The 23,368-nt window shown below is 53.2% G+C and overlaps 7 protein-coding genes across 7 annotated transcripts; 3 read left to right on the top strand and 4 right to left on the bottom strand.

Moving 5' to 3' along the window:
* Positions 1-2,234: 2,234 nt before the first annotated feature.
* BROUX77_001232 (uncharacterized protein) lies at positions 2,235-3,662 on the bottom strand (the record flags this gene model as incomplete). Its single annotated transcript, XM_073745639.1, has 1 exon — positions 2,235-3,662. The coding sequence occupies one exon, from the start codon at positions 3,660-3,662 to the stop codon at positions 2,235-2,237; it is 1,428 nt and encodes a 475-aa protein (XP_073609467.1).
* Positions 3,663-4,406: 744 nt separating this feature from the next.
* BROUX77_001231 (uncharacterized protein) lies at positions 4,407-5,892 on the top strand (the record flags this gene model as incomplete). Its single annotated transcript, XM_073745638.1, has 3 exons — positions 4,407-4,513; positions 4,603-4,860; positions 4,929-5,892. The coding sequence occupies 3 exons, from the start codon at positions 4,407-4,409 to the stop codon at positions 5,890-5,892; spliced, it is 1,329 nt and encodes a 442-aa protein (XP_073609466.1).
* A 797-nt stretch (positions 5,893-6,689) lies between these two features.
* Positions 6,690-7,994, bottom strand: BROUX77_001230 (uncharacterized protein; the record flags this gene model as incomplete). The annotated part of the gene is made up of 1 exon (XM_073745637.1): positions 6,690-7,994. The coding sequence occupies one exon, from the start codon at positions 7,992-7,994 to the stop codon at positions 6,690-6,692; it is 1,305 nt and encodes a 434-aa protein (XP_073609465.1).
* Positions 7,995-10,226: 2,232 nt separating this feature from the next.
* BROUX77_001229 (uncharacterized protein) lies at positions 10,227-12,863 on the top strand (the record flags this gene model as incomplete). The annotated part of the gene is made up of 2 exons (XM_073745635.1): positions 10,227-10,424; positions 10,530-12,863. 2 exons carry the CDS (start codon positions 10,227-10,229, stop codon positions 12,861-12,863), a joined length of 2,532 nt encoding a protein of 843 aa, XP_073609464.1.
* Positions 12,864-13,276: 413 nt separating this feature from the next.
* On the bottom strand, positions 13,277-14,204 carry BROUX77_001228 (uncharacterized protein; the record flags this gene model as incomplete). Its single annotated transcript, XM_073745634.1, has 3 exons — positions 13,277-13,692; positions 13,769-13,935; positions 13,996-14,204. The coding sequence occupies 3 exons, from the start codon at positions 14,202-14,204 to the stop codon at positions 13,277-13,279; spliced, it is 792 nt and encodes a 263-aa protein (XP_073609463.1).
* Positions 14,205-17,713: 3,509 nt separating this feature from the next.
* Positions 17,714-19,259, top strand: BROUX77_001227 (uncharacterized protein; the record flags this gene model as incomplete). Its single annotated transcript, XM_073745633.1, has 2 exons — positions 17,714-18,031; positions 18,090-19,259. The coding sequence occupies 2 exons, from the start codon at positions 17,714-17,716 to the stop codon at positions 19,257-19,259; spliced, it is 1,488 nt and encodes a 495-aa protein (XP_073609462.1).
* Positions 19,260-20,025: 766 nt separating this feature from the next.
* BROUX77_001226 (uncharacterized protein) lies at positions 20,026-21,811 on the bottom strand (the record flags this gene model as incomplete). The annotated part of the gene is made up of 4 exons (XM_073745632.1): positions 20,026-20,363; positions 20,426-21,017; positions 21,095-21,398; positions 21,486-21,811. The coding sequence occupies 4 exons, from the start codon at positions 21,809-21,811 to the stop codon at positions 20,026-20,028; spliced, it is 1,560 nt and encodes a 519-aa protein (XP_073609461.1).
* Between the last annotated feature and the right edge of the window lie 1,557 nt (positions 21,812-23,368).

The following is a 23,368-nucleotide window of genomic DNA, read 5'->3' as shown; positions in this document are numbered from 1 at the left end:
GTCCGTCTTCTCTCTCCTCCATTGAGCCCAGTTCAAAAAGTCTTTGAGCCCTTTGTGCCATCGGAAGAAGCTGCCAAGTTATTCTCACCCGACTCCGATATCCCATCACTCATCGAGTTCGACCTGGCAGCAGCCATTGAGGGGATGAATAAAAGTTGTCCTCAAGATGATATTGGAGACGAAGCATTAGAAACTGCCTTGACAAGCCTCCTACCTCAACTATCGTCACCTTATCAAACTGCCAATGCACAGAGCATCAAAATTGACCTTCCATTGTTGAAGCTAGACTCAATTCTTCCTCCACGTACAGCAACTCCTTGTGTTATCGATTTAACGCAAGATGAAGTACTAGCCACACAGTTAACATATGGGGAGGATTCGCTAGATTGGAGGAACAGCCAAGTCAATAAGGATATTGTTATAGAAGGTGCCTTGTGGGAGATTTTCGAGTCGAAGGCTGAAGCTGTCAACGCGTCACTAGATCAGGAAAGGCTTCGTTATCGCGAAACAGCTCTACGAATGACTGCCCCAGTAATGGATTTTACTTGCCCGGTTCCATTATGGGCACTTTTGTGTGGTAATGCTAAAGAAACATTCCTCCATATTACGAAAGTCTTTCCCGGCATTTTTAACTTCTCTATTTTCCAAAGAGAACCAAACTCATCTATTAATCGCTTGCCATGGAAACTATTGCCTTCATTTCCAAAGAAGTGGGCAGTAGTTGAGGATATTGACTCCCATCAAGAGCTTTTGGCTACACACCTGTCATTAGACCCCATTGCTCATGACGATATTTGGGATTCGACCAATCGCTTCACCTTTTTGAACACAGATGCTGAGGAAGACGAACTTCAACCCGTGTCTAATCAAGTCTGTCCACCGAAAGCCATCATTCACTCAAGTCGTACAAAGCCCCCTGAACCTCATATCACAAAGTCCACTCTCCGATATGCGTCTCAATTCTTCCCAAGCTCTGATTCCTTGACCGAAGCACTTGACGCGCCTTTAAAAAGACACACAAGTCTTGTAGACTCTCAGAGGCTGCCAAAGCTATCGACTCCAAATCCATCAAGTCCAGCGCGCCGCCAAAAATCACCTACACGGTTTACCATGGCTCCACCACAAAAGAGGCATAGCAACTTGTTAGCAGACGTCATGGCGATAAAGCGATTGCGGTCGACTCAGCAAAAGAATCAACTCCCATCACCATCAATACCCCTTCCAAATCTTTCCAACGACAGTTCGGCAGGCCAGCATCTTGCGAACTTTATGAATATCATGAGCATTTCTAAAAGGAACCCACCGAAATCCAGTCCTTTCTTTTCATCGCAGACGCCTCGAATTCGACAAATCACAACCCATAGTAATGCCCCATCTTCAGTATCCAAAGCCGCTCTCGCCGCTACACCCCATGTAGCTCCAAGCTTGCCACCTACTATGAATCGCCTTACTGGACGCTATTTCGTTTCAGTTTCCATAGGCACTAAACTTACACGCCTCATTCAAAAGCTTCAACCCAATATTGAGCTACTCGATCGTAACTACAGTCGATTCAACGCGCTTAATAAGACTCATACATCGCTACAGCCCCGGAATATAACATCAGAACTCTGCTTTGAAGCTGATATATCGATTTCTTCGGTGTCTGGCATTCTCATCGTCTCGATTTCAATGATCACGCGACAAAAAGCAGAAGTCCACCAACGCGTACAAAAAGTCAGTCGATTATACAAAAATCTGCAACTCCTTATACTAGCCAACGACAAGGAAGGCCACGGCGCCCCAGTACTTGAACCTGATGAAGTTGAGGCATACACTGACCTCTGTTGTTTCTCTCCCTCCCTGCCAAACAATGTGTCAATTAGCTTGGTCGGTGGGGTGGACGAAAATGTAGCCAAGTGGGTTGTATATCTACTTGGAAGCCGGCAGCATGAAACCCTGCAAGTATCACCTTTACTTAGCATCGAAGAGTCAAGCTGGGAAAGGCTCTTCAGGTTGTGTGGCCTGAATGTATGCGCAGCACAAGTACTAGTAGCAACTTTGGAGCGACAATGGCAAGACAAGGGCTTGGTAGCATTCGCACAGATGACAACTGAGCAAAAAGTCAAGCATTTCAGCGAAATATTCAGTGCCGATCCCAGCTCGCTCCAGAGAATCTCAACTGCCTTGAGCAGAAGGTGGAGGTGACACGCCCAGTGCTAAACATCAATACATGGGTATCTTCAATTGAAAGTCTAAGCGTCTCTACTTGAAGTATCGTCTCCATGGCGATCATCATCACGTTTTTCTCCGCCATTGTCTCCAATGCTCCATATCTTTACACCTGTTGTTCCCACAACCCGAGTCGGCACCTGATCTCGAGTCTCTTCCTCTCTATGGGAACCAACTTCCCAGGCACCCCCACACGTAGCCACGACTGACCCACACATGTGCATTGCCGTGCTGCCGACGGCACAGTCATGGGCCTTCCAAGTCCATGCCGGTTCATGTACGCCATCTACACTGGCAACATCTTCCCATACGGCCACCATACCGCTCTGGTCTCCAGCCCACACTTCAAAGCCACCTTGGGTGTTTTGGTACACATCGCAGGTGACCCGCTGGCTTGTATGGTCTCTGTTTACCTTAGATAGGACGCACAACGGTTTACCTGTTCCGCGGATATCATACACCAACATGCCGCTCGTCTGGCGCTCGTTGATGAGTAGATAGCGGCCACATGGGCTCCACTTGACCTGCATAATTCCGGTCCCGCCAGCATCATGCCTCAAGTCCCGCTCGGCGACGTCTTTAATAGACCACGTACCGATGGCCTGCGCGCTACGTGCAATATCGTATAGGCCAACCCATCGCGTCCACGTACCAGCCGCAAGAAGACCATCAGAGCCCATGCTGCTGGGCGTGCTCATATCAAGCGCAGAAACCATCCCCTTCATTCCCACGCCGCCTCCCTTGGAAATGTGCCGGCGCGACGGGATGGTGTGGATGGTCAGCAGTGGGCTGGCAGTGCCTGGCCGTGAGGCATCGATGTAGTCCAGACGATTCATGGAGCCTACGAGAAAGTGGGAGCCTGGGCTGAGCCATAGGGCAGCTGACGGCTGTATAAAAGCTTCGGTTTCATAGCGAATCAGCTTATACCCGGCGACGGGGGGTAGTGCAGTGTTGCTGGGGAACAGATGGAACAGTTGAATAGGCGCATCTTTAGTCCCGACCAGAACAAGCTGCGTGGAAGGTTCGTCGAGGGAGAAGTATGGTGCAGGCTCGAATATGTTGGAGGAAGACGGCAGGCGGATTGTGCCGTGGGTGGGAAGCGGCGACGGTGTGGGAGAGGATAACAAGTCGGGCGGCACAACATGGGCGACTACAGTGTTGGCAGAAGTGCATCCAACTAACGAGGTGCCATCAGCAGTCCACCGGATATGCTTGTAGAAGAAGGGCTTCGCAGGTTGAGTCTGGGTGGAATCAGAGGCGATGCGACCACCAGACGAGACAGAACGCAGAGTTTCCGTTGATGCAGACGATGCAGAGGGCGGCGGCGATGGATCTGGTGGTGGCGACGGCGAAGAAGATTCCCTGGATGAAGGCGAGCGGCCCGCAATGTGTGTCGAAGCGGCGAGGTGGATGGGAGGCCGGTTCGCGCGGTCAGACGGTGGTGAGTCCATGGCGCAGTGGCCAACGGCGGCGTGCAGCGCAGGCTAAGCGAGCGAGTGCCCAAAGTTTCAGTAGCGAGACAGGCAACCAACTGGCCGGTCGTCAGCCCTACCAGGCAACCCTAGAGAACCCTAGGAACGGCTGGCCGTAAGGCCCACTTCGTTCATGTAGGGTTGGCTGGGTTGGCGAATAGAGGCGCGTAACTGAAATCCGGGGCTGGTCCTTGCCTTTGGTTTCACGCCAGCCATGTCAAATAGCTAGTTACAGGAGGAAGGACAATAAATAGCCTGCACATCCCTGTATTCCATTCCTCGTTTTCTAGTGATGGGCGATTACTCTTGAGGTAGGTGTGGCCCCTTGGAGTAGAAAAAGGGCCGTCAAATCAATCAGTTGCAACCGACGTCATTGCTGGGCCTGAAAAGCCTAGTTAAACCACTTTCCCCACGACCCCCGGATTTTTTTATCTTCTTATATTTTCTCGTCTCTTGTGTGCGTGATTGTGTGCGCTGAGCCCAGTCTGCTTTTGCGCTCTTTGTTCGTTTTCACTAGGCGCCATTGCTTGCTACGCTACTTTTTTTCTTCATATTTGGCTCTGATTATTGAGCTAAAAAACAAAGAAAAAAAAAAGTCGCCACTACCGCCTCCATTGAAACACCGATTCTCATCACCAGAAATACAACTTCATTGCCGGCACACCGCTGCTCCAGGCTTCGCGAATTCTCCAGCGCCCTCTGCCGCCGCTCCAGCCCGCCACCATGGATGCTTCCCCGGCGCATCCCAGCACGCTGTTCGCGGCTGCGTCGGCCGTCGATCGCTGCGATCTGATGGCCAAGCCGAACCTCACCAACGTCTTTGCATCAGTGTGAGCGAGCCCAACGCAGTCCACAAAAAAAAAGAAGTTCCCTGTCGCTAACAACCGCCTCCCTCCTCCCCCTCACCCGCTATCTATAGCTTCCTTGTTGTTGGTCTTCTTGCCTCGTATCTGCCCCAGCACTGGCGGATCTACTCCCGCCGCACCGCTGAGGGTATCTCGCCCTACTTTGTGCTTCTGGGCACCACCTCGGCCACTGCCGGCTTCGCCAATATCCTGATGACCGAGCCCTCGCGCCAGGACATCGCGTGTTGTAAGATCGTTGACGGCTTTGACTGTGCTGTTGGGCTGCTGGGTATTGCCCAGCTGGGCGTGCAATGGCTGTGCTATGTTGCCATGTGAGTCCGTTCCTATGCCGTTTGTTCTCTTGCCGATTAACCCAACCGCTCACCGGCTCTGCCCGTAGTCTCCTGCTCTACCTCATCTTCTTCCGGGAAGCCAGCCCTGAACAACCGACCGACGCCGACGCCGAAGCTGAAATCGACCCCAAGACCAGCCGCAACACCGCCATCGTCATAGGCTCCATATGCCTGTTCTTCGCCATCGTCATCGGCGCCGTCAGCACTGTGCTCACCCTCCACAACCCAGACCACCTCAACATATGGGCCGACTTCCTCGGCGTCATGGCCGCAATCCTCGCTGCCGTCCAGTACCTCCCGCAGATCTGGACCACCTGGCACCTGAAGCACGTCGGCAGTCTCAGCATCCCCATGATGTGCATCCAGACCCCCGGCGGCATCGTCTTTGCCATCAGCCTGTACGGCCGCCTGGGCCTGCGCGGCTGGAGCACATGGGGCATCTACGTGCTCTCAGCCCTGATGCAGGGCTCGCTGCTCGTCATGGCCGTGTACTTTGAGATTGCGCGCGAAAACGCCGCCGCCACTGCCGCCCGCCGCGCCGCCGCCCGCGCCTCGCGCCGCGCTGCCCGCTCGCAGCAGGCCTCGCTCGCCGTGCCCCAGCGCCCCAGCGGCCTCTGCCGCACCTTCTCGGAAGCCTACGACGACGCCCTGCCCGGCCCCTACACGGCCCACCCGCAGAGCTACGCCGAGACCCCCGACGAGCTCGACCGCCTGTGGTACCGCGAGGAGCGCCAGATCAACAACGAGACGCGCCCGCTGCTCGCCCCCGGCGGCATCGGCACGCCAAACCGCCACTACGCCTCGACCGCATCGGCGCCGGTTTCGACGCAGACCCCCGCTGGCCCCTCCTCGGCTTCCAAGGGCGCGGCGGGCGTCTCGCGCCGCAGCAGCAAGCGCAGCGCAAAGAACGTGGCTGCCGCTGCTGTCGACGACGGCGGGTCTGTGTCGAAAAAGGAGGGTGCCGGTAGCACGGGTGGCGAGACCAAGGATGGAAAGAGTTCTCCGCAGTAAAAACTACGGCTTGTTCTTGTTCTTGTTCCGTCGCCCTGTGGCTGTCTGTCTTGGATGGCGGGGCTCAGCATGTATGTATATACAAAAGTTGTAGTTGGCAGACGACCGGCTCCGTTCTCCCCCTCCCCCCCCCCCCGGTGACCATGATGCCTCCAGGCTGTCCTGCCCTGGCTCTTTTAGCTGTGTCACCTCTTTTTTTTTCTTCGCGAGCAAACCTTTTGTGTTTTCTCTTTCCATCTATCACGACCTCTCCTTGGTTTTTTTTTGTTTTTCTTCATACACAACTGTCTTTCTTTGGTCTAATGTTTTTTTTTCCTTTCCAAGTAGGCTGTTTTGTCATTCGAGCAGGATATCTTCAGTGTGCATTTTTTTTCTCCTCATTATTCTACCGCCCTCTTTTTTTTTTTGAAGTCCTGTTAAATAAATAGCATCGCCATTCTTTCTTTTATATATTTGCTTTGTCACTTTCTTCAATGGTTCATGCCCGTCTTTGTTTTTGGGGGGGATTTATTCTCCTGTTCTTATGTTGTCAGAGTCGACCTTCGTGATCATTAGCGCCGTGTATGAAGCAGAAATATTAAACAATGCCGAAAACGAGAAGGAAAAAAACAAAACAAGGAAATAGTAAAAGAAGAAGGAAACAAAAAAAGAAACAAAAAAACAGAGAACAAGCCTTCGTAGTTCGTGTCCCACGTCTAGATGTTATACACTTTCTATATCCAGAACAGCTCCGGGTCCCAGATTCGTTCAAAGCTCACCCTTCCCCCTTTCACACGTCTTCTCCAATAATAGTAGAACTATCCTGTGTCTTCGTCTACTGCTGTCTTCCATACCAGACAGGCATACTCTTGTAGTTCGTCTTCGGTAATCACAACATCGTTCTCTGTTCTCGGCACGTCCCCAGGGCTGGCTAGGAATATGTCATTGAAGTCAATGTGTATCGGCCCTCCATGTACTTCAAACAGGTCCGGCACAATGGGTTCCATAGAGCCTATTCCCGGCGACGCCGGCTTGTCAACCAGCATGGAATCGTCTTCATCGGCGTCGGTCTCCCCGTCAACCTGCTCATCCATTTGCAGGGTCGATTTACGCTTGTTGACCAGACTACCGCCGCGGCGTGGTTTGATTTCAATCTTTTGCACGCACTGGCCGACCGAGGCCAGCCATTTCTCGATGATGATGGTGCCGGTGGAGTGGACGGTCTTGGCGATCAGAACGACGCGCACCTGGCCGTCGGAGGCGTCGAACCACCAGCGCGCCTTGGTTTGGAGCATGAGTACGGATTGCGACCAGCCGGCCTCGAAGACGAGCGAGGGAAAGGTCTTTTTCTTCTCGGCGCGCTTTTTGCGGCTTTCCAGTTCCTTGGCCTTTTCTTCCTCGGTCAGCTTCTTCTTTTTCGCAGTCTTGGTCTTGGACTTTGGCGTGTTTCCGTTCTTCCCATCAGTTTTGTTTGCGGCTGGCGTAGAATCAACAGGAGGAGCGTCAGTCATTTGGACCACGGGGATTTCGTTGCCATTTGAGGGGGCGACGGTATCTGCAGACTCGATATCTTCTAGTTCAACGGGCCTATCCTCTGAATCTTCTCCCTGGGCTACTGGCGGTTGGTGACTGGAAGACCCAGGGCTGATTTCTTCAAGACGGACCAGTGGTCGCAGGGCGGAGTCGGGCTGGGCCAGGGAATTGTCGTCTGACAAGGTGGTCCATAGAGTGCCGCTGAGGTCGGCCAGGGCAAACTCGGGGCCGAGATTGAGGTCAGACAGTTTCTGCAGGCAGCGGTCGCGCAGGTTGGTGTGGAGGACGTCATGAGACTTGCTGGGCACCTCGAGGACCAGCAGCTCGGCTGCAGGGTTGTAGAGGCAAATGTGCCAGTTTGGGCGGGCCTTCATTATGGCCTCGGCGACCGTCTGTGCATGGGCGGCTGTCACCTGCTGCACGTGCACAATGACAGTGTGAAACATGGTTCCCTCGATGCGCGAGGTGAGATCGTCAATAGTGTCATACTGGACGATCAAGGTGTTGGCTGCCAGTTTGGAGAGGTGGGGGTCAGTACGGGGTGTAGAGGTGACGGCGGCCTCTGATCGGGAGGTGGAGGTTTCGGACATGACGGGGAGGGAGGGGGGGGAAGGCGTGGACGAGAGGTAAGAGGGTGGGAGTGTTATTGAGAGGGGGAGTGGGTGAATGAGTGCTTATGAGAGAGTGTGTGTGTATGGTGTGGTTAGTGGCGAACGGGTGGGGGGGGGAAAGCGGCGGCGTCCAAAGGTGCTTGACGATGGTGGAGTGTGGAGTGTGGTGTGGTTGGTTGGTGGTAGTTCAGTAAGCGCAAAGCAAGGAAGCCCAGGCAGGCAAGTCTAATACCAATCAATAGGTGGTATATCCCAGAAGGTAGGCACCAGATACGTGATGAAGCTTTGAAAATAGGATCACAGGATGGAATCCAAGTGCGTCATTACAAGGGACTTTCACAGGAGATAAAGGGAATACGGGAAGAAAAAAAAAAGAAAAAAAAAAAAAGATACGAAGACTCAAGAGTTTTCAAGGTCAAAGAAGGCACCGAGAAATCAAATGCGGGGTGTCGATGAATTAACAAGGGATGTCTCTTTTTTTTGGGGAGGGGGGGGCCTCTCAGCAAAGGGAAGAAAAGGAGGCGATGAGGAGGAAAAAAGACAGCAAACCAGAAGGGAAAAAAGAAAAGAAAAGCAAGGAAATGAAAAGGGACACAACACTTACGACTCAGCGGCGTAGAAAGCCGCGTCTTGGGCTCAGAAGAGTCGGACATTCTTCTTCTCTTGACTGAGCGCATGCCTCGCTCATCTGATTTGCAGAGACGACGCGATGGGATGGGATGACTGACGGACGGAGAGCGACAATGTGACCCGGCCAGGTTTGTTCGTTCGAGTCTGAAGGTTGGCGCAGAATGCTGGCTCAGCAATGCAGCCGCAGAAAGGGCAGCGAGAGTCTGGACCAGTCGATGGGCTTTGACCGCTAGGTTTCGGTGGGATTCCTTGTTGCCGGGCGTCTGGGCCAAGGAAGAGAAGAGAGAAAAAAAACAAGTGGATTTAAGGAGCAGGCCAGGAGCCTCAAACGCGGTCGGCTTGGTTCGAATCAGGCGACGGGTGTCGTTTGGGGCTAGAGTCGCGCTGTCACGGGACGGGATTGTCGGCGGGCCACGTCGGCCAGGAGCGGCAGGCGTGAAGAAGGCCGGCGGGGGGCGGGGGGACGGAGAGATCCGGGAGAACCTGGACGGGGCGGCGATAAAAGGAGAGGAGGGCGGAGAAGTGAGCGGCCAGCTGGTGATGGCGGCAGCGTCGGCAGCGGCGGCGGTGATAGTGGTGCTGGATGGTGATGGTGGCCCGGCGGTGAAGGCAGGAGACGGAGAAAGACCAAGCTGATGAGAAAGACAACGACGGCTAGAAACGTAACGGAATCGCAGACTCGGGCCCGGGTCCTCTAATTATCCAGTACGATATGATACGAAAAACCAGACGTTGGCTCAAGCGGCGAGATGGGGAGGGAAGAAGCCAGAGAACACAAGACGACGTATCCAAGAAGGAGGCTGTAAGCTCGCTACAGGCTACAGGCTACAGGCTGTGGACAGTGAAGTACAGGTACCTATAACCTCGCGATATATGTATGTGCTTATATGTATCTGTACATGCATACATAGTATGTACAGACACAAAGCTCCCCTGTGAGCTCCTGGAGCTTCCTCACACACAATGCTGCCAGCTCTAAAGTCTAGGCCCTGACGGAAGCTCTTCCCCATACGCCCCAGGGCAAGGCTCCTCCAAGTACTACAAGCACTACAAGAACTAACTAGTACCTTAGTGCATAGTTACATTTGTACATACATATGTATGTATGTATGTACATACCTCCCTCCATCCACCCGTTGCAACCTCCTGCGATCTCCCGCCATGTCCTTTGTTCCCAACTGCAACCCGCCGCCCATCTTGGGAGCCCAGCCCCCCACGTCGCATTATCATGTTGGCTGCCAGGTCAATGCAAATGCAGCCTGCACCCGTACCACTCTTCCCATAATCCGTAATCCGTGCGTGGCAGGTCGCGTTCTGACCTTATACTACGTCCTAGGGTTACACCTAGCTAGGGTTAAAGTTTACAGGGTTACATTCCCATATATGCTTAGTCACCCGCCGTCTCCGCCTGCACCAGCAAATTAGAGCTCTTGGTCTCAACTACATCTCATCAAGCAAAGCTTCTATCACTCTAACAATCTCAACCCAGCGCGCTCCCTCCCGGCCAGCGAGCACCTACATTGTTCGTAAAACCTGACTGGTCTTAACTATATACATCTCCACCCCCCGGCACCAGCCCCAATGCCGTCACAAATCCTGGCTGCGTTGCGCCAGTCCGTCACTGGCAGAACCATCAACCAGGCACATCTTCGCTCGCAGGCTCAGTTCCTGGCACGCACTTGTGTGCAGCACCGGTGGTCCCATGGCGCCGCTCCACAGCCAGACAAGGCCGCTGTCGACCACATCAGAAATATCGGAATCATTGCCCATGTAGATGCGGTATGTTAGCACCATCACCATGGCAAGCTCGTAAAGAACCCAAAATGTAACCACTATGGACCGTGATCTTGACGCTGATTTTCTTTCTACTTCTCTGCCCATCAGGGTAAAACTACCACCACAGAGCGCATGCTCTTCTGTAGTGGCATCACCCGCCGCGTAGGCCGGGTAGATGAAGGTAGTACAGTTACAGACTTTATGGAGTTGGAAAAGCAAAAGGGCATCACTATTCAGTCCGCTGCCATCACCTTCAAATGGCCACCGCTTGGGCCAGGGCAAAAAGCTCCTCCCAAGCCTGCATCTAGTGATGAAGCTACTGCCGAGGAAAAGAAACCTCAACTGCCTCTCAACCACACCATCAACCTGATCGACACTCCTGGTCACCAAGACTTTCGCTTCGAGGTTGACCGATGCATGCCCGTGCTGGACGGGGCAGTCTGCATCATTGACGCTGTCGAGGGCGTAGAAGCTCATACAGAAAGAGTCTGGGCATCGGCAAAGCAGTTCCACATCCCCCGACTGGTGTTCGTCAACAAACTCGACCGGGAGGGCGCTTCATTCCGCAAGTCTGTCCGAGATATTGCCAGCCGCCTAGGTGCCAAGCCTGTTGTCTGCCAAATCCCATGGTACATCAAGGACAAATTTGTCGGTGTTGTTGACATTATTGATCGCGTAGGGTACCGTTGGGTATCCGACAACAACAGCGACCGCACCAAGATGTTCAAGGTCTCTCTAGACACCATCGAAACCGAGGGCATAGTTGACGAGGTCAAAAAGGCTCGCGAGAACCTAGTGAATATCCTGGCCGACCACCATGAGGCCAATATTGACGCCTTGATGGAAGACGTCGATACTCTGCCGTCTAGTGTCATCAAGGCCTCTCTGCGCCATGTTGTTTGCAACGGCAAGGGAAAAGTAGTACCCATCTTTGCCGGTGCCAGTCTGCGTCAGATTGGCGTCGAGCCGCTTCTGGACGCCGTTGTCGACTACCTTCCCAGTCCCAACGAGCGTGACGAGACCGAAGTCCGCAATGACACTGAGATTATGCCCCTTAGCGAGGCTATCAAGGGGCCACGAATGTCTCCAGTTATTGACAGTGTTTCTAACGTCTTCAAGGTCATGCACCATCCCAAAGAGGGCATCCTGACCTTTGTCCGTGTTTACTACGGCATTATCAAGGGACGTTGCCCCCAATTCAACACACATACCCAGGAGCATCTTCGTCCAAAGGCCCTAGTGCAGATTTCGGCTGACAAGGTTGAGCGCATCACCGAGCTCCATGCCGGTCAGATTGGTGTCCTCAAGGACATCAAGGGAACTCGCACAGGCGACACACTCGTTACCATCAAGTCTGGTGCCCCGATTCACGGCCCTCGACGCCACCTCAAGATCCGTCCCCCGGAGGTCCCTCCCGCTGTGGCCTTTATTGCTATTGAGCCCTTTGGCACCATGGCCGCTGATGCGGTAAGCAAGGCATTGGCTGAGATGTCGCGCGAAGATCCCAGTCTTCGGTGGTACCACGACGAAAAAGCAGATCAGTTCATTCTTCAGGGTATGGGCAAGCTGCACCTCGACATAACCGTCCACGAAATGAAGAGAAGATACAAGATCAATGCCTCCTTTGGCCAGGTCTCGGTCGAGTACAAAGAGACCGTCGACGATCCCATTGCCGATACCCGCGTCACTTTCAACAAGCCCTTGGCTGGAAAGGAAGGCTGTGTCTCTGCATCAGTCACCATCGAGCCTCTCAGCTTTGTTCCCATTCCGCCCGCCGACTCAGTTTCTCGGAACGGCAACATCTACCATGTCAAGCTTGCCCAAGATAACCCGTACGAAATCCAGCCTTCACGGACTCTTACCGAAGAACTAAAGAAGCATCTGATCAACGGTGCCTACGCCGGGATGGCCCGAGGTCCGAAGCGCGGCTCCCCCATGCACAGCTGCATGGTGACTATTTCCCTGCGCCAGGGCGACCCACAAGTCTCGTCCCACGGCCACTTTGCCGCCGCAGCCCGCTCAGCCGTCCAGGAGGCTCTGCGTGAGGCGAACTCGTACGACGGCATCAGCATTCTCGAGCCCATCATGAAGGTAGAAATTGTATGTCCGCAGTCTGCCGCCGGCCAGGTGCAGCACGACCTTACCTCGGCCGCTGGTGGCGTTGTTCTCGACGTGACCGATGTGTCGGAAAGCTACGAGAGCGCTGGTGGCGAGTTTACAGATCTAACCAGTGTGTATGTGCCGCCCGATCCGTACGAGTCGGTCACGTCGATGAAGGAGAAAACTACAACGAGAAGAGTCCAGATCGTAGCAAAGGTGCCGTACAAGGCCATCATGGAGTACGACGAACATTTGCGCAGCAGAACAGGTGGGCGACACTCGATGACCATGGCGTTTGATTGCCTCGACAAAGTGGCTTTGCATCGCGAGAAATCGCTGTAAATTTAGGGGTAAATATAGAGTGAGGCGAGGCATGGAGCGCCGGCGAGAGTGATCCAAGGATCCATTTTGTACTGATACGGGGAGCACGAGAAAACGAAAATGTACCACCACATAATAAATAATACTACGAATATTTATTCAAAGGGCAGACGGAGGTGTGGCATTTGAAACACGGAAATATTATCAAGGTAACGAGGCATTAACGTGTGATGGGCGTGGTTGGAGGGTATGTATCAGACAAGGGGTGTATGATGTTGATCGCTAACTAATGAGTTATAGTCACATACAGCTACACAAATCCATGCGCTTTCGACTTCATGGCCATTCAACTACGTAAGAACGTAGTTACGGCTCTCTACATCGCCACCCTCTTCCGCCCCTTCCTGATCGCAACACCTCTGGCTCAAATGCGTTTACTCGTGGTAGCACTTGTTCATGCACACCTCAATGCCGCGGACGATACTCGCCGGCAAGCCAGCCTTGATGCGATCGACATCGTTGCCCGAGAGCGTCGCACCAAAAGTATCAATGATGGCGTTGCGGTCCATGGAAAAGACCTCGTCGACAACCTGGCCCGTGCCGAAATCCTCGTTTGAGAAGGCAGCCACGAAGACGGCATCGGTGCAGTTCGGGTTGAACTGGTGGTGCACGCTGCCCTGGTAAAAGGGCGTCATGTCAAAGGGCGACAGCGTGTTGCGGATCACGCGGCGCTTGCCAGCGGCGTCCACCACGCCGTTCTCGGGCGTCATTTCGACGATGAGAGTGCCTTCGATCAGGATCTGCAGCTCGGTGCTGCGCGGGTGCACGTGGAAGGTGTTGAGGCCGCAGGCTGTGTGGAAGTAGAAGTAGTGGTTAGCATGGACACTGGGAAGCCATGTTATGTGTGCGAAGAGACAGATACATACGCTTAATCACGCCAACAGCCATGCCGGCGCCGGCGCCAACCAGGGCCGGGAACGTCTTGCGGTTAGCAGCGACCAGGTTTCCGCCTTTGCCGGAGGGCACGGGCTCGGGCGAAAGGTTGAAGACAAAATCTTTGTCCTCTGGCAACAGGGCAAAGCGGTCGGCAGCGCTATCAAAGTGCATGTTAGTTGGTGCGTCGGCTGAGACAACGCAAGGGATGAAGACTTACAGCGGCGCAAGCATCAACTGCTGTACCAGACTCAAGGAGCCCGGTAGAGGAGCAGAAGAGGGCGTGGCGGTGGTCGAGGTGGTCGAGCTGGCCGGCGGCGCAGAAGAGGAAGAAGCACCCGAGGACGCGGCCCGGGGCTGGTGGGGAACGGCGAGAGACTGGCTCGAGAACGCCAGCACGGCAGAAAGGAAAGCTGTCTTGAAGAGCATGGTGGCAAAGAAGAGAGGATGGTATTCGAGAGAGCACTATCTAAGCGAAGCGTAGTGAAGAAGTAAGGCCGAGGCAAAGAAGACGGTTGCGATGATCGATCTGGTCCCAAGACTTCTTTCAGCAACACACGTCGCCTGCTGTCCTTTTATACATGGAACCAAGCTGTCGGCCACATTTTCAGCACCCGTCTCTGGTGGCGTCTTTGATCTTTGTCTCCGCACATCACGATGCTAGCAGCCCGCAGTGTTGTTGGGTTTTGCCCTACCGGCCGGGCATGATGCTAAATATAGGACCAAGGCTCACTCGCTCCGTCGCTGCCGGCTTATGGATTCACATGCATATATGTATGTATGCATGTGTGATGTGTGATGTGTACCCAAGCTAAGAGTTGTCAGATAGGCTCACATGCGAGGTCCGTCTGCGCTTATCTGCGCAGAAAAAAAACACAGCCCATTCCTTTGATCTTTGTGCTCTGTAAGCCAAGTTGCGCCGGAGACAAATCCACGGCGCTGGTTGGTTAACTCGCTACGCTGCGGACATGGCGCAAGAGAGACGAGAGCTGGACAGCAGGGCAGACATGCACGAGTACAAGTATAGAAGCATGAAGACAACTAGCTGTAGTTGCAGGTAGAACAGGCACATCAGCATCAGCAGATCAAGGCGTTCGCCCGATGGGATCTATATCACGGCCTTTCCCAGCCTGAAAGAATAGTGATAGTATGCCGCCTGCCTTCGCGTCGAACCCTAACTCGGCCTGTATACCCTTGCCGTCTCTTTTTCTCGGGTTGTTTTTTTTTTCAGCGGCTCTTTTGTTTCACACCTGACAAAGTTCTTTGATCTTCCTTGAACCTCTAACTAGTTATCTACATAAACAATCACACAAGTACGTTCTGTTCTCGTCTTCCAATATCCTCAAGTCTGCCCCTTGTTTCTCTCTCTCCCTTGTGCACCACCAGTTCAACAACTTAGACTCAGACAAGCCCAAGGGCATTTCGTCTCTTCACTGCCCTTGCTCTTCATCTCCTCTGTTTTCTCTGTCTCTCTTCTCTCTACCGGTGCAAAACAATTTCCCTCCTTGACCGAAACTTTGGCCCCCCCAGCACCGCACAGCGTCATAGGCTCATTTTGACAGCTCGATCGTGTCCCCGTATAAGTTCCTGTGCCAAATCTTACTTGCCCCAGGCACGTTGTCTTCCGTTTCCCCCGGCACTGCTTTTTTTTTTTCTCCGCTGCTTGTTCCTGTCTAGCTGACTTATCCTTTCGTTCTTTCATTGAGCTGATTTATGTGTCTTCATTTTGCAGATCTGCCAATGCGTATTTCACTAACAATATTCCTTGGGGCTGAATGTAAATTAACCCCAAATTCTCTCGTGCAACCCTTACAACTTTGAACATCACCACTAAGCCGCTGAATCACATCACATTGAACATCAAAAGATTCAAAGAGATATTTGCAATTTCAGCGGCAGGTGACACTCAGATTATGCACTTGATTTATATACTCAGCTAGATCAAACAAGGATCGCTTGCAAGTAAAAGCCTTAGATAAATGTGCGGTCCAAAATGTCCGGTGGCATTTCTTCTGAAATCCACTTCCACCCAGTCATTATATGTACATCACAAGATCCACAAGGCACAAGTGTCACACAGCACTGGCAGGTCTGTTCGTAACGGGTCCTCAAATCGACCAAGGGCCCTCCCTACGTAAGACGCTAGAGCCAGGGCCAACGCTTAAGCCAGCCTGGCCTCCAAGATGGGAGAGTAACTGGGGTGGGTGAGGAGTAAAGTGTCGGTCGGTAGGCTCTTTGTCACTAGAAGAGGGTCCCCATCGTCCAACAACAAGAAGGACCAGCGACAAGAAGGACCAGGGGCCACAGGGGCATCGACGACTTTAATTTGACAGCGAGGCCGATGATTGGCTGGACCCTGGTAAGACTAGAATGTCTCGAGGGGTTCAAAATAGAAGGATGGAGCAAAGTTAGCGCATATTTTCCACACAGCATGCTTGCGAGATTTGGAGGAGCAGGGGTTTCAGAGAAGAAGAAGAGCACAGAAAAAAAGGAGCGAAACAAAAGGCAGACAGACTCGGGAGACTTGCATAACTATTCGTTAACTATGTGCATAAATAATTGTACAACACAGATGCAAAGGATGGAAGGAATGGAAGGACTAGAAGAGAATTGGTGGAAAGTGCGCTATCGCAAGAGGCAATTACTCCAGAGATGAGATGATCTTGTGCGTCGTTGCCCCGTAGATCACCGCCGCCGACGACATCCGTTGGCTACTTTTCGGAAATTGGGCGCTTGAGGGGAGAGCAGAGAGAGGCATGAGACGACAGACACAAATGGTGCGAGAGATAAGAGTGGCCAGCGGCGAGGTAAAAAAAAGGCTTAGATTCTGCGCGACTTCGCCTCACGGCTCGGCTCATAGCCGGCAGAGTCTGTAACAACCACGGCGTCCTTCGTGATCTTGAGCCAGAGTCAAAGCCTCCGTCCTCGTCGCTGGAGAGGGAGGGAAGACCTTCTGGCAGTGGAAGAAAAAAAAGACACAGGGAGAAGAGCAAGAGGAAAAAAAAACAGGTCAACCTCTGCTTTGACCCCTGACAACGGCCATCGACCGGGGCTTGCCTGCCCGCACAGACTGATCTTTCACTTGACTTACCTATTTGGTGCCTTTGGTGCTGCCAGCAGGCTCTGATGGGGGACCGTGCCCGGCGCCCACGCTTTTGGCTTCTCGCTGCCGCGGTTGGCTGGCTCGCTTGCTGCAATAGTGCTGAAGTTGGAGTGGGTGGTGCGCCAGTATCTCGAGGAGGGTCAAAGTACTCACACTCTCTCTCTAATTCTCACCCCTGCTTAGACTTCCTCTCAAACTCCCCTGTTCGTGTTTCTTTTCCATGCTGCTTTACCGCTGCTCCCAACTTCGGTTTCCGTCCTTCTTTTCCTCTCCTCTCCTCTTCGTTCGTCCAGCTTTCACTCCACAGAATCCGTACATCGGTTGTCGTCCTGACTGGTAAGGAGCTGCGCTCTAGGCAATGTACTTGTGTCTGCCAGGTATCGTCACGTCACTCACGCTCATTACCTTCGCGCTCTAGTGATATTAATATCCACTATCCGCCACGGGTCTCTCTTCTTGTACTCTCGTTCTTCTTTCTTTTTTCTTTCTTCGCCAGTTGCTCGCACGCTTGCTTGCTGCCAGTCCCTCCGCCGTCGTCTGCTCTCTCGTTCTGCAGTTCGTTCGTGTCACTCCTTTATATTTCTTCTTTCGTTCTTCTTCTCGTCGTTCCTTTCTTCAGAGCCCCTTCGCTGTCGTTCGTTATTCAAGTACATGCTTCCTTTTGTTCGAGACTGATCAGCCCAACCATCAGCCCTTGCAGCCAACCGCCTCTCTCTTCCTCTAAACAACGATACGGCCTTGACGGAACTTCATCGCCGCAAACATTCGCTCAAGTAGTAGTTGGAATAAGAAACGTCCCTTGAACGTCTTGGAATAGCCGACTTTCCTTGCCAAAATGTATCCCAAGAGCGCTCTCAGCTCTCTTGCCGTCTTGCTGGCTGCTCAGCAATGTACCGCCTCTGTGCCCGTCCACAAGAGACACGGCAGCAGCCACTTGGCTATGCATGACAAGGTCGCCAAGAGAAGCAACACGAAATGCAAGCTGCCCTCCGACGGCGGCTTGTACAAGGTCCCCGGAGCCTCCAACGCTGGCTTTGCCATGAGCCCCGACCAGGAGTGCACTGCCGGAAACTACTGCCCGATTGCTTGCCCTCCTGGTCAAGTCATGGCCCAGTGGGACCCGGATTCGAGCTACGTCTACCCTCAGTCAATGGTCAGTGAATAAAACCTCAAGCCAGACATAGTAGAGCTTCTGCTAACTGACCTCTTAGAATGGTGGTCTCATGTGTGGCGATGACGGTGTCCCCGTCAAGCCCTTCCCCAACAAACCCTACTGCGTGGACGGAACCAGCACCGTGTATGCCGTCAACAAGTGCGGCTCGCAGGCCTCCTTCTGCCAGACGGTCCTCCCCGGCAACGAAGCCATGCTGATCCCCACCATCGCCACGTCCGGCGGCAAAGCCAAGCTTGCCGTACCCGACGCCTCATACTGGGCCGGTACAGCTGCCCACTACTACATCAACCCTCCGGGCGTCGGCTCCGAGGGCTGCATCTGGGGTGACAACTCCAAGGCCGTTGGAAACTGGGCGCCGTACGTGGCCGGTGCCAACACGCTGGCCAGCGGCGAGACCTTTGTCAAGATTGGCTGGAACCCCATTTTCCAGTTCGAGGGCGCCGGTCTGGAACAGACACTGCCGTCGTTCGGCCTCGAAATTACCTGCCCCAACGGCGGCTGCAATGGCCTGCCCTGCTCCATTGACCCTTCCGATGGTCTTGGCGCCGTCAACAGCAAGAATTCCGCTTCGGGCGCCGGCGGCTCCAACTTCTGCGTCGTCACCGTGTCCAAGGGCAGCTCGGCCAACATTGTGCTGACTTCGGCTGGTGGTAGCGGCGGTAGCATGTCGGTGCAGAACGTTGCCGTAGAGGAATCGTCTACGTCGCCCAAGGAGTCCTCGACTACGTCGACAGCCAAGCCGACGACGACCACGTCCACGACGGCCACGACGACCTCCTCAACAACTTCTTCTACCTCCACCTCCACCTCCACCTCCACCACCTCCTCAACAACCTCTACCACCACAACCACAACCACGACCACCTCCTCCACGACTACCTCCTCCACAACGAGCACCACCTCCTCCTCGACTGTCGAGAAAACCTCCACCACCCCGACCTCCACCTCCACAATCCGCAAGACGACCGCGCCCGTCTACACGCGCCCGACCGTCAGCGCCGGAATCTTCTACGAGAACATGACAGACACCTCCTCTGTCGCCTGGACCTCGGCCCAGCCCACGCAGGCCACCATGCCCTCAACGGCCGATGCCGAGTCTACCGCGTCGTCCGACGACAGCTCAAACGACGGCAGCGCCAGACAAGCCACCAGTGGCCCGCTCATGAGCCTCATTGTGGCGCTGGTGGCAGCCAACTATCTGTACTAGATAACTCGGCTGCCGCTCTTCTGCTTCTCTGTTAGCTAATTAATTGTTCTCCTATTCTTTTGGGTTTCTCTTCAGTCGTGTCATGGGTGAGGCCCTCTTTGTTACAGCCACTCATTCGAGTGACTTTTTATAACCCTTTACTCTTATTCTTTAATTACGCTGCCGCTGGTTTTCCTGCTTTCACCTGCCTTTTCACTTACCCCTTCGCCTTTTCTTTTTTTTTTTTTTTCACGCGATGACCATGCCAGACCTGTCTTCATGCGTCCTCTGCGAACTTACCACATGCTGAACTTGTGGTCGGCTTTGGTTTGGCCCTCACCTGTCGCAGTTTTTGGTTTTCTTCTGGGGTCTCTTGTGGTGGCTCTGGTTATCCGTGTTGAGATCTTGATACATTCTTCATGTATTATTAAGCCAGACTTCTTATTGTACTCTGGGTCCCCTTCCATTTTTATTCTTCTTTTTTTGCCTTGGGTTTTGCAGTCACGGCGGTGTTTTTTTATACCTTTAGCGATAGTTTCTTTTTTGGTGGCGGTTTTGGTGTTGGGGAGCCGATGATGATACCTACGTTTTGATTCGATAACTTATATCCAGTTGCCATAATGCTCGCATTTTTGATCAAGAATAATCTCCACCAGACTGAGCTTTTACCCTGCCATGTCGAGTGTGTTTGTTATATTTGGGTGAAGCTCCCAACCTTGCAAGGCATGTATGTATGTACATCCAAGTATATGTGACGCTAGCTTTCCACCACTCCCTCGTCTTTGAATTAGTTGCGCACCCAGCCCGGCACTGCCGTCACGTCATAGTCCTCGTCGTATTTGCGGTCGCGAATGGCTGGCGCCACTGTTGGCCAACCTGCTGTTGCGATGGGCACGTTTTTGCCGCGGAAGAGTACGAACTTGCGTAGTGAATGCGATATGTAGCCATGCATAAACTCCATGTCGATGAGAGAAGAGACAATGAGTTCAATGGCTTCAGGAGTCACTTCCTCTGAGCCGGCAACAAGACCCTCGTGCGGCAGAAGCCGTGTTGAAGTTGAGTTGGTGGAGAGAAAGGAGCTCGGTAAGAGATGCGTGTTGTTAGGTAGACTGGTGTTTACCGATGCTAAAGGATGTGTCAATATAACAGTAGCCCAATCATTGTATGCCACAGACAGATGGACTTACTGGCCAGCGTATGCGGAGGCAGTGCCTTGATTTTGTCTTGAAGGTATTGTGCCGCAGCCTGCAGATAATCCAGGTCCAGCAAGGCCGGCTTCTTGTCTCCAGGCGGAGGAGGCACATATGTGAGTATAAAGACCCTTCTGGCCAAGGACCTGTACAGAATACCGCGTCCCTCGTACGCTAAGGCAGCGTGCATGCCCTTTCCTATGAGATAGTCTCGATGCAAAGCTAGGAGTGACTGGTACAGCTGTACATTTCCGAGTTTCAGCGCCATCGACAGCCCGCTGTAGAGGGGAGCCATCTCCTGCATTTCAGGACGCTGAAGCAGAGTAGGCGATGGGAAGCGGCCCATGAGTAGATTGCAGGGGACCAGATAGGAGAGAATCAACGCCCGATGGCTAGTGCAGGAGCGCGGTGTCTGGCGATATGCCTCCTCGAGAGCTAGAGATGCACGTGAGTATGAGTTGTTGCTAAACCAGAAGCGGCCTAGGTAGTACAAAAAGGTAACTCGCTGGGCTGCTGGGTATAGAGATAGTGGCGGAGAGTTTGTTTCTATGTTGGTGAAGATTTGCTGTGCGAGTTGTTTGCGCCGGCACTGTTACGAAGAAATGTCAGACATATTAGAAGGCCTGGCTTGAAGTAGCAATGACGTAGAACATGGGCTCGACTTACGGCAAATAAGAGCTTCAGAGTCAGATTCGCAAACATGTACACGCCGACCTTCTTGCCCTCTGGTTTTGCATTTCGCGCACTCGACCGATCGGTCAGGCATGTGGTAAATATCTTTTGCAAAATCTCGGCACACACTTCCGTAATGGTCTTCCGCTCCTCGTCACCCCCGCCCTTTTGCCGAGCCATCAGATCTGGTCTCTTGTTCAGAGCCATGGTGAGCCGAGACAGGGCTTCAGAGAGCGACATGCACGTCTGCAGAAGCATGCCGCCATAGGTGGGATTGGCAAAGGCTACGCCACAGGCACTATACAAGATAAAGTTAGCACTGGGTCCCGTCCCGTGTACGCTGTAGCTGTAGCTCTATCTCTAGCTGTAGCTGAGTGGCGCCTACTTTGTCAGCGTGCAGAGACGCTCGTGTGTCTTGGCCAGATCGTCAAAGTTTGCGTCACGCCAATACATGATGTATTCCCGCATAAAAGATACAAAGCCAGCCCAGGGCGCGCCCCTCCCGTCAACAGGGTCTTCGTCTGGAAAACAGTTTGTCACGGTGCTTTCAACGGCCGCGGCATCGCGAAACTGCGAGCGCAACTCTTGGGCCAGCTTGAAGTACTGCTCTGAAGCTGTGGGCTCAACCTTGAGCCATGCACCGAGTGCCGGCCCGTCTTGCTTGTGGACATAGTCACGAATTGTAGACAGGAATTGGAGCAAGAGCATCATGTTGTCGTGCTTATGAATGGCCGTGTAATAAGACGGTTGGTGGTTGAGAAAGGCCTATTGTTTTTCGGCTTTTGCTAAACAGAAGAGAATGGATGAGGCGTTTTGAAATTCAAACTGCGTTAATGCAAACGAACAAAGTCGCCTGAACTTGGAGAGCTTGTGAGCCGGTCTGAAATTGTATGCGATAGTCTGAGCTACACGCCGTCAATATCAATATCAGCGATATATGTGAAGTTGGCGCTCACGATTTCATTGGCTGGGGCAGGAACAAGGCTGAGTATCAGAGCCCGGTTAACAGTTGTAATATAGCACAAACAGTCCTCAGCCTCGTTCTGGTGCGACGTCAAAAATACAAACCTAACACCTGTGAAGTTGTACTCAGGTTTCACAAAAAGAGAGGCCGAATCTCATCGTTCGGTGATGTTGGAGACACGGGGAATCGAACCCCGGACCTGATCCAGGCGGGGAAGCCGGAGCTTCCGTCATGCTAAGGATCCGTCATACCACTAGACCATGTCCCCTCTTGCTGTTGGAAGTCGACCCACTATATCAGCTCAAACGGGCTTGCAGGGACGCCGCTCCGAGGCCGTCGGGTATCCCGCGCCAGGAGGTGCTTATCACCACAGGGAAATCCCGAGTCGGCGTCTACAGTTTCTTCGGAGATGGGAGACTACGGTCACCAAGGCAGTCCGAATCGGAGGATCCCGGCAGCCGGTTATGCCGCTGCCAGGTTGCCAGGACCTACCTGGTCATCTTATGAGTGCTTGACGAACACTCCGAATGATGTAAAATAGATGAAATGAAATGAAATGAAAAATCCGAGGCCGTCGACGCCAACCTTACCTCCTACAACCCTCGGGGGGAGGGAGGGGGGGTACCTTTGAGGTCGGCCTCCCCCCCTCGAGCCTATGCTGAGGGTCTCATGAGGACAGCAACACGATCCCAATGCTGCGGCCATTCTCGTCTTTTCAACACGACAACGAGCTGCGAAGCCCGAGTCCGCTTTCTCCCAACTTTGAGGGATTTCCTCGCCGTCGACTCGCCCCCTTTTCACGACACCCTCCTCGCGATCGCTGGCCCTTCATCGCCGCCACACCCAACAACTCGTGGATCCATCTTCGCAACTCGGGACTGTCCCTTTGAAGGTTCAGACAGTCCACCCTCGTCCTTTCTTTTTCTTTTGTCTTTCCTTTGTCCTGCTGTGGCACTCAGGGACTGCATCGGGCCTCAGCCATGGTTCGGTGCGGCGGCCACTTCGAAAACCGGAAGGATACACTCCTAGCCTCTGAGGGCTCATCTAGCATAGTTTTTCACCCGCTCAACGACTCGGGTTTTCCCATGCCACGCTGGTTTTGATGGTCGACTTTGTGTCTGGCCACGTTTCTCGGTCGAACGAATGTTGGTGGTATGGTTAACTCTTTGTGGGGGTTAGGGTTTATCTGGGGAAAAAGGTTTTTTTTTTCTTTTTTTTCTTTTGTACTTGTGTTTTTTGCTGCTCATAGCGGAGTGTGGACCACTAATTCTTCGGGGCTTGGGGATGGTGCGCCCTCCCGAACA

The sequence above is a fragment of the Berkeleyomyces rouxiae genome (assembly GCF_048999995.1).
Source record: "Berkeleyomyces rouxiae strain 22BRR77 chromosome Unknown BrBRR77_ptg000001l, whole genome shotgun sequence".
NCBI classification, from domain to species: Eukaryota; Fungi; Ascomycota; class Sordariomycetes; order Microascales; family Ceratocystidaceae; genus Berkeleyomyces; species Berkeleyomyces rouxiae.
Note: the sequence above shows the minus strand (reverse complement) of the source record. Positions and strands in the feature narration are given on the sequence as shown.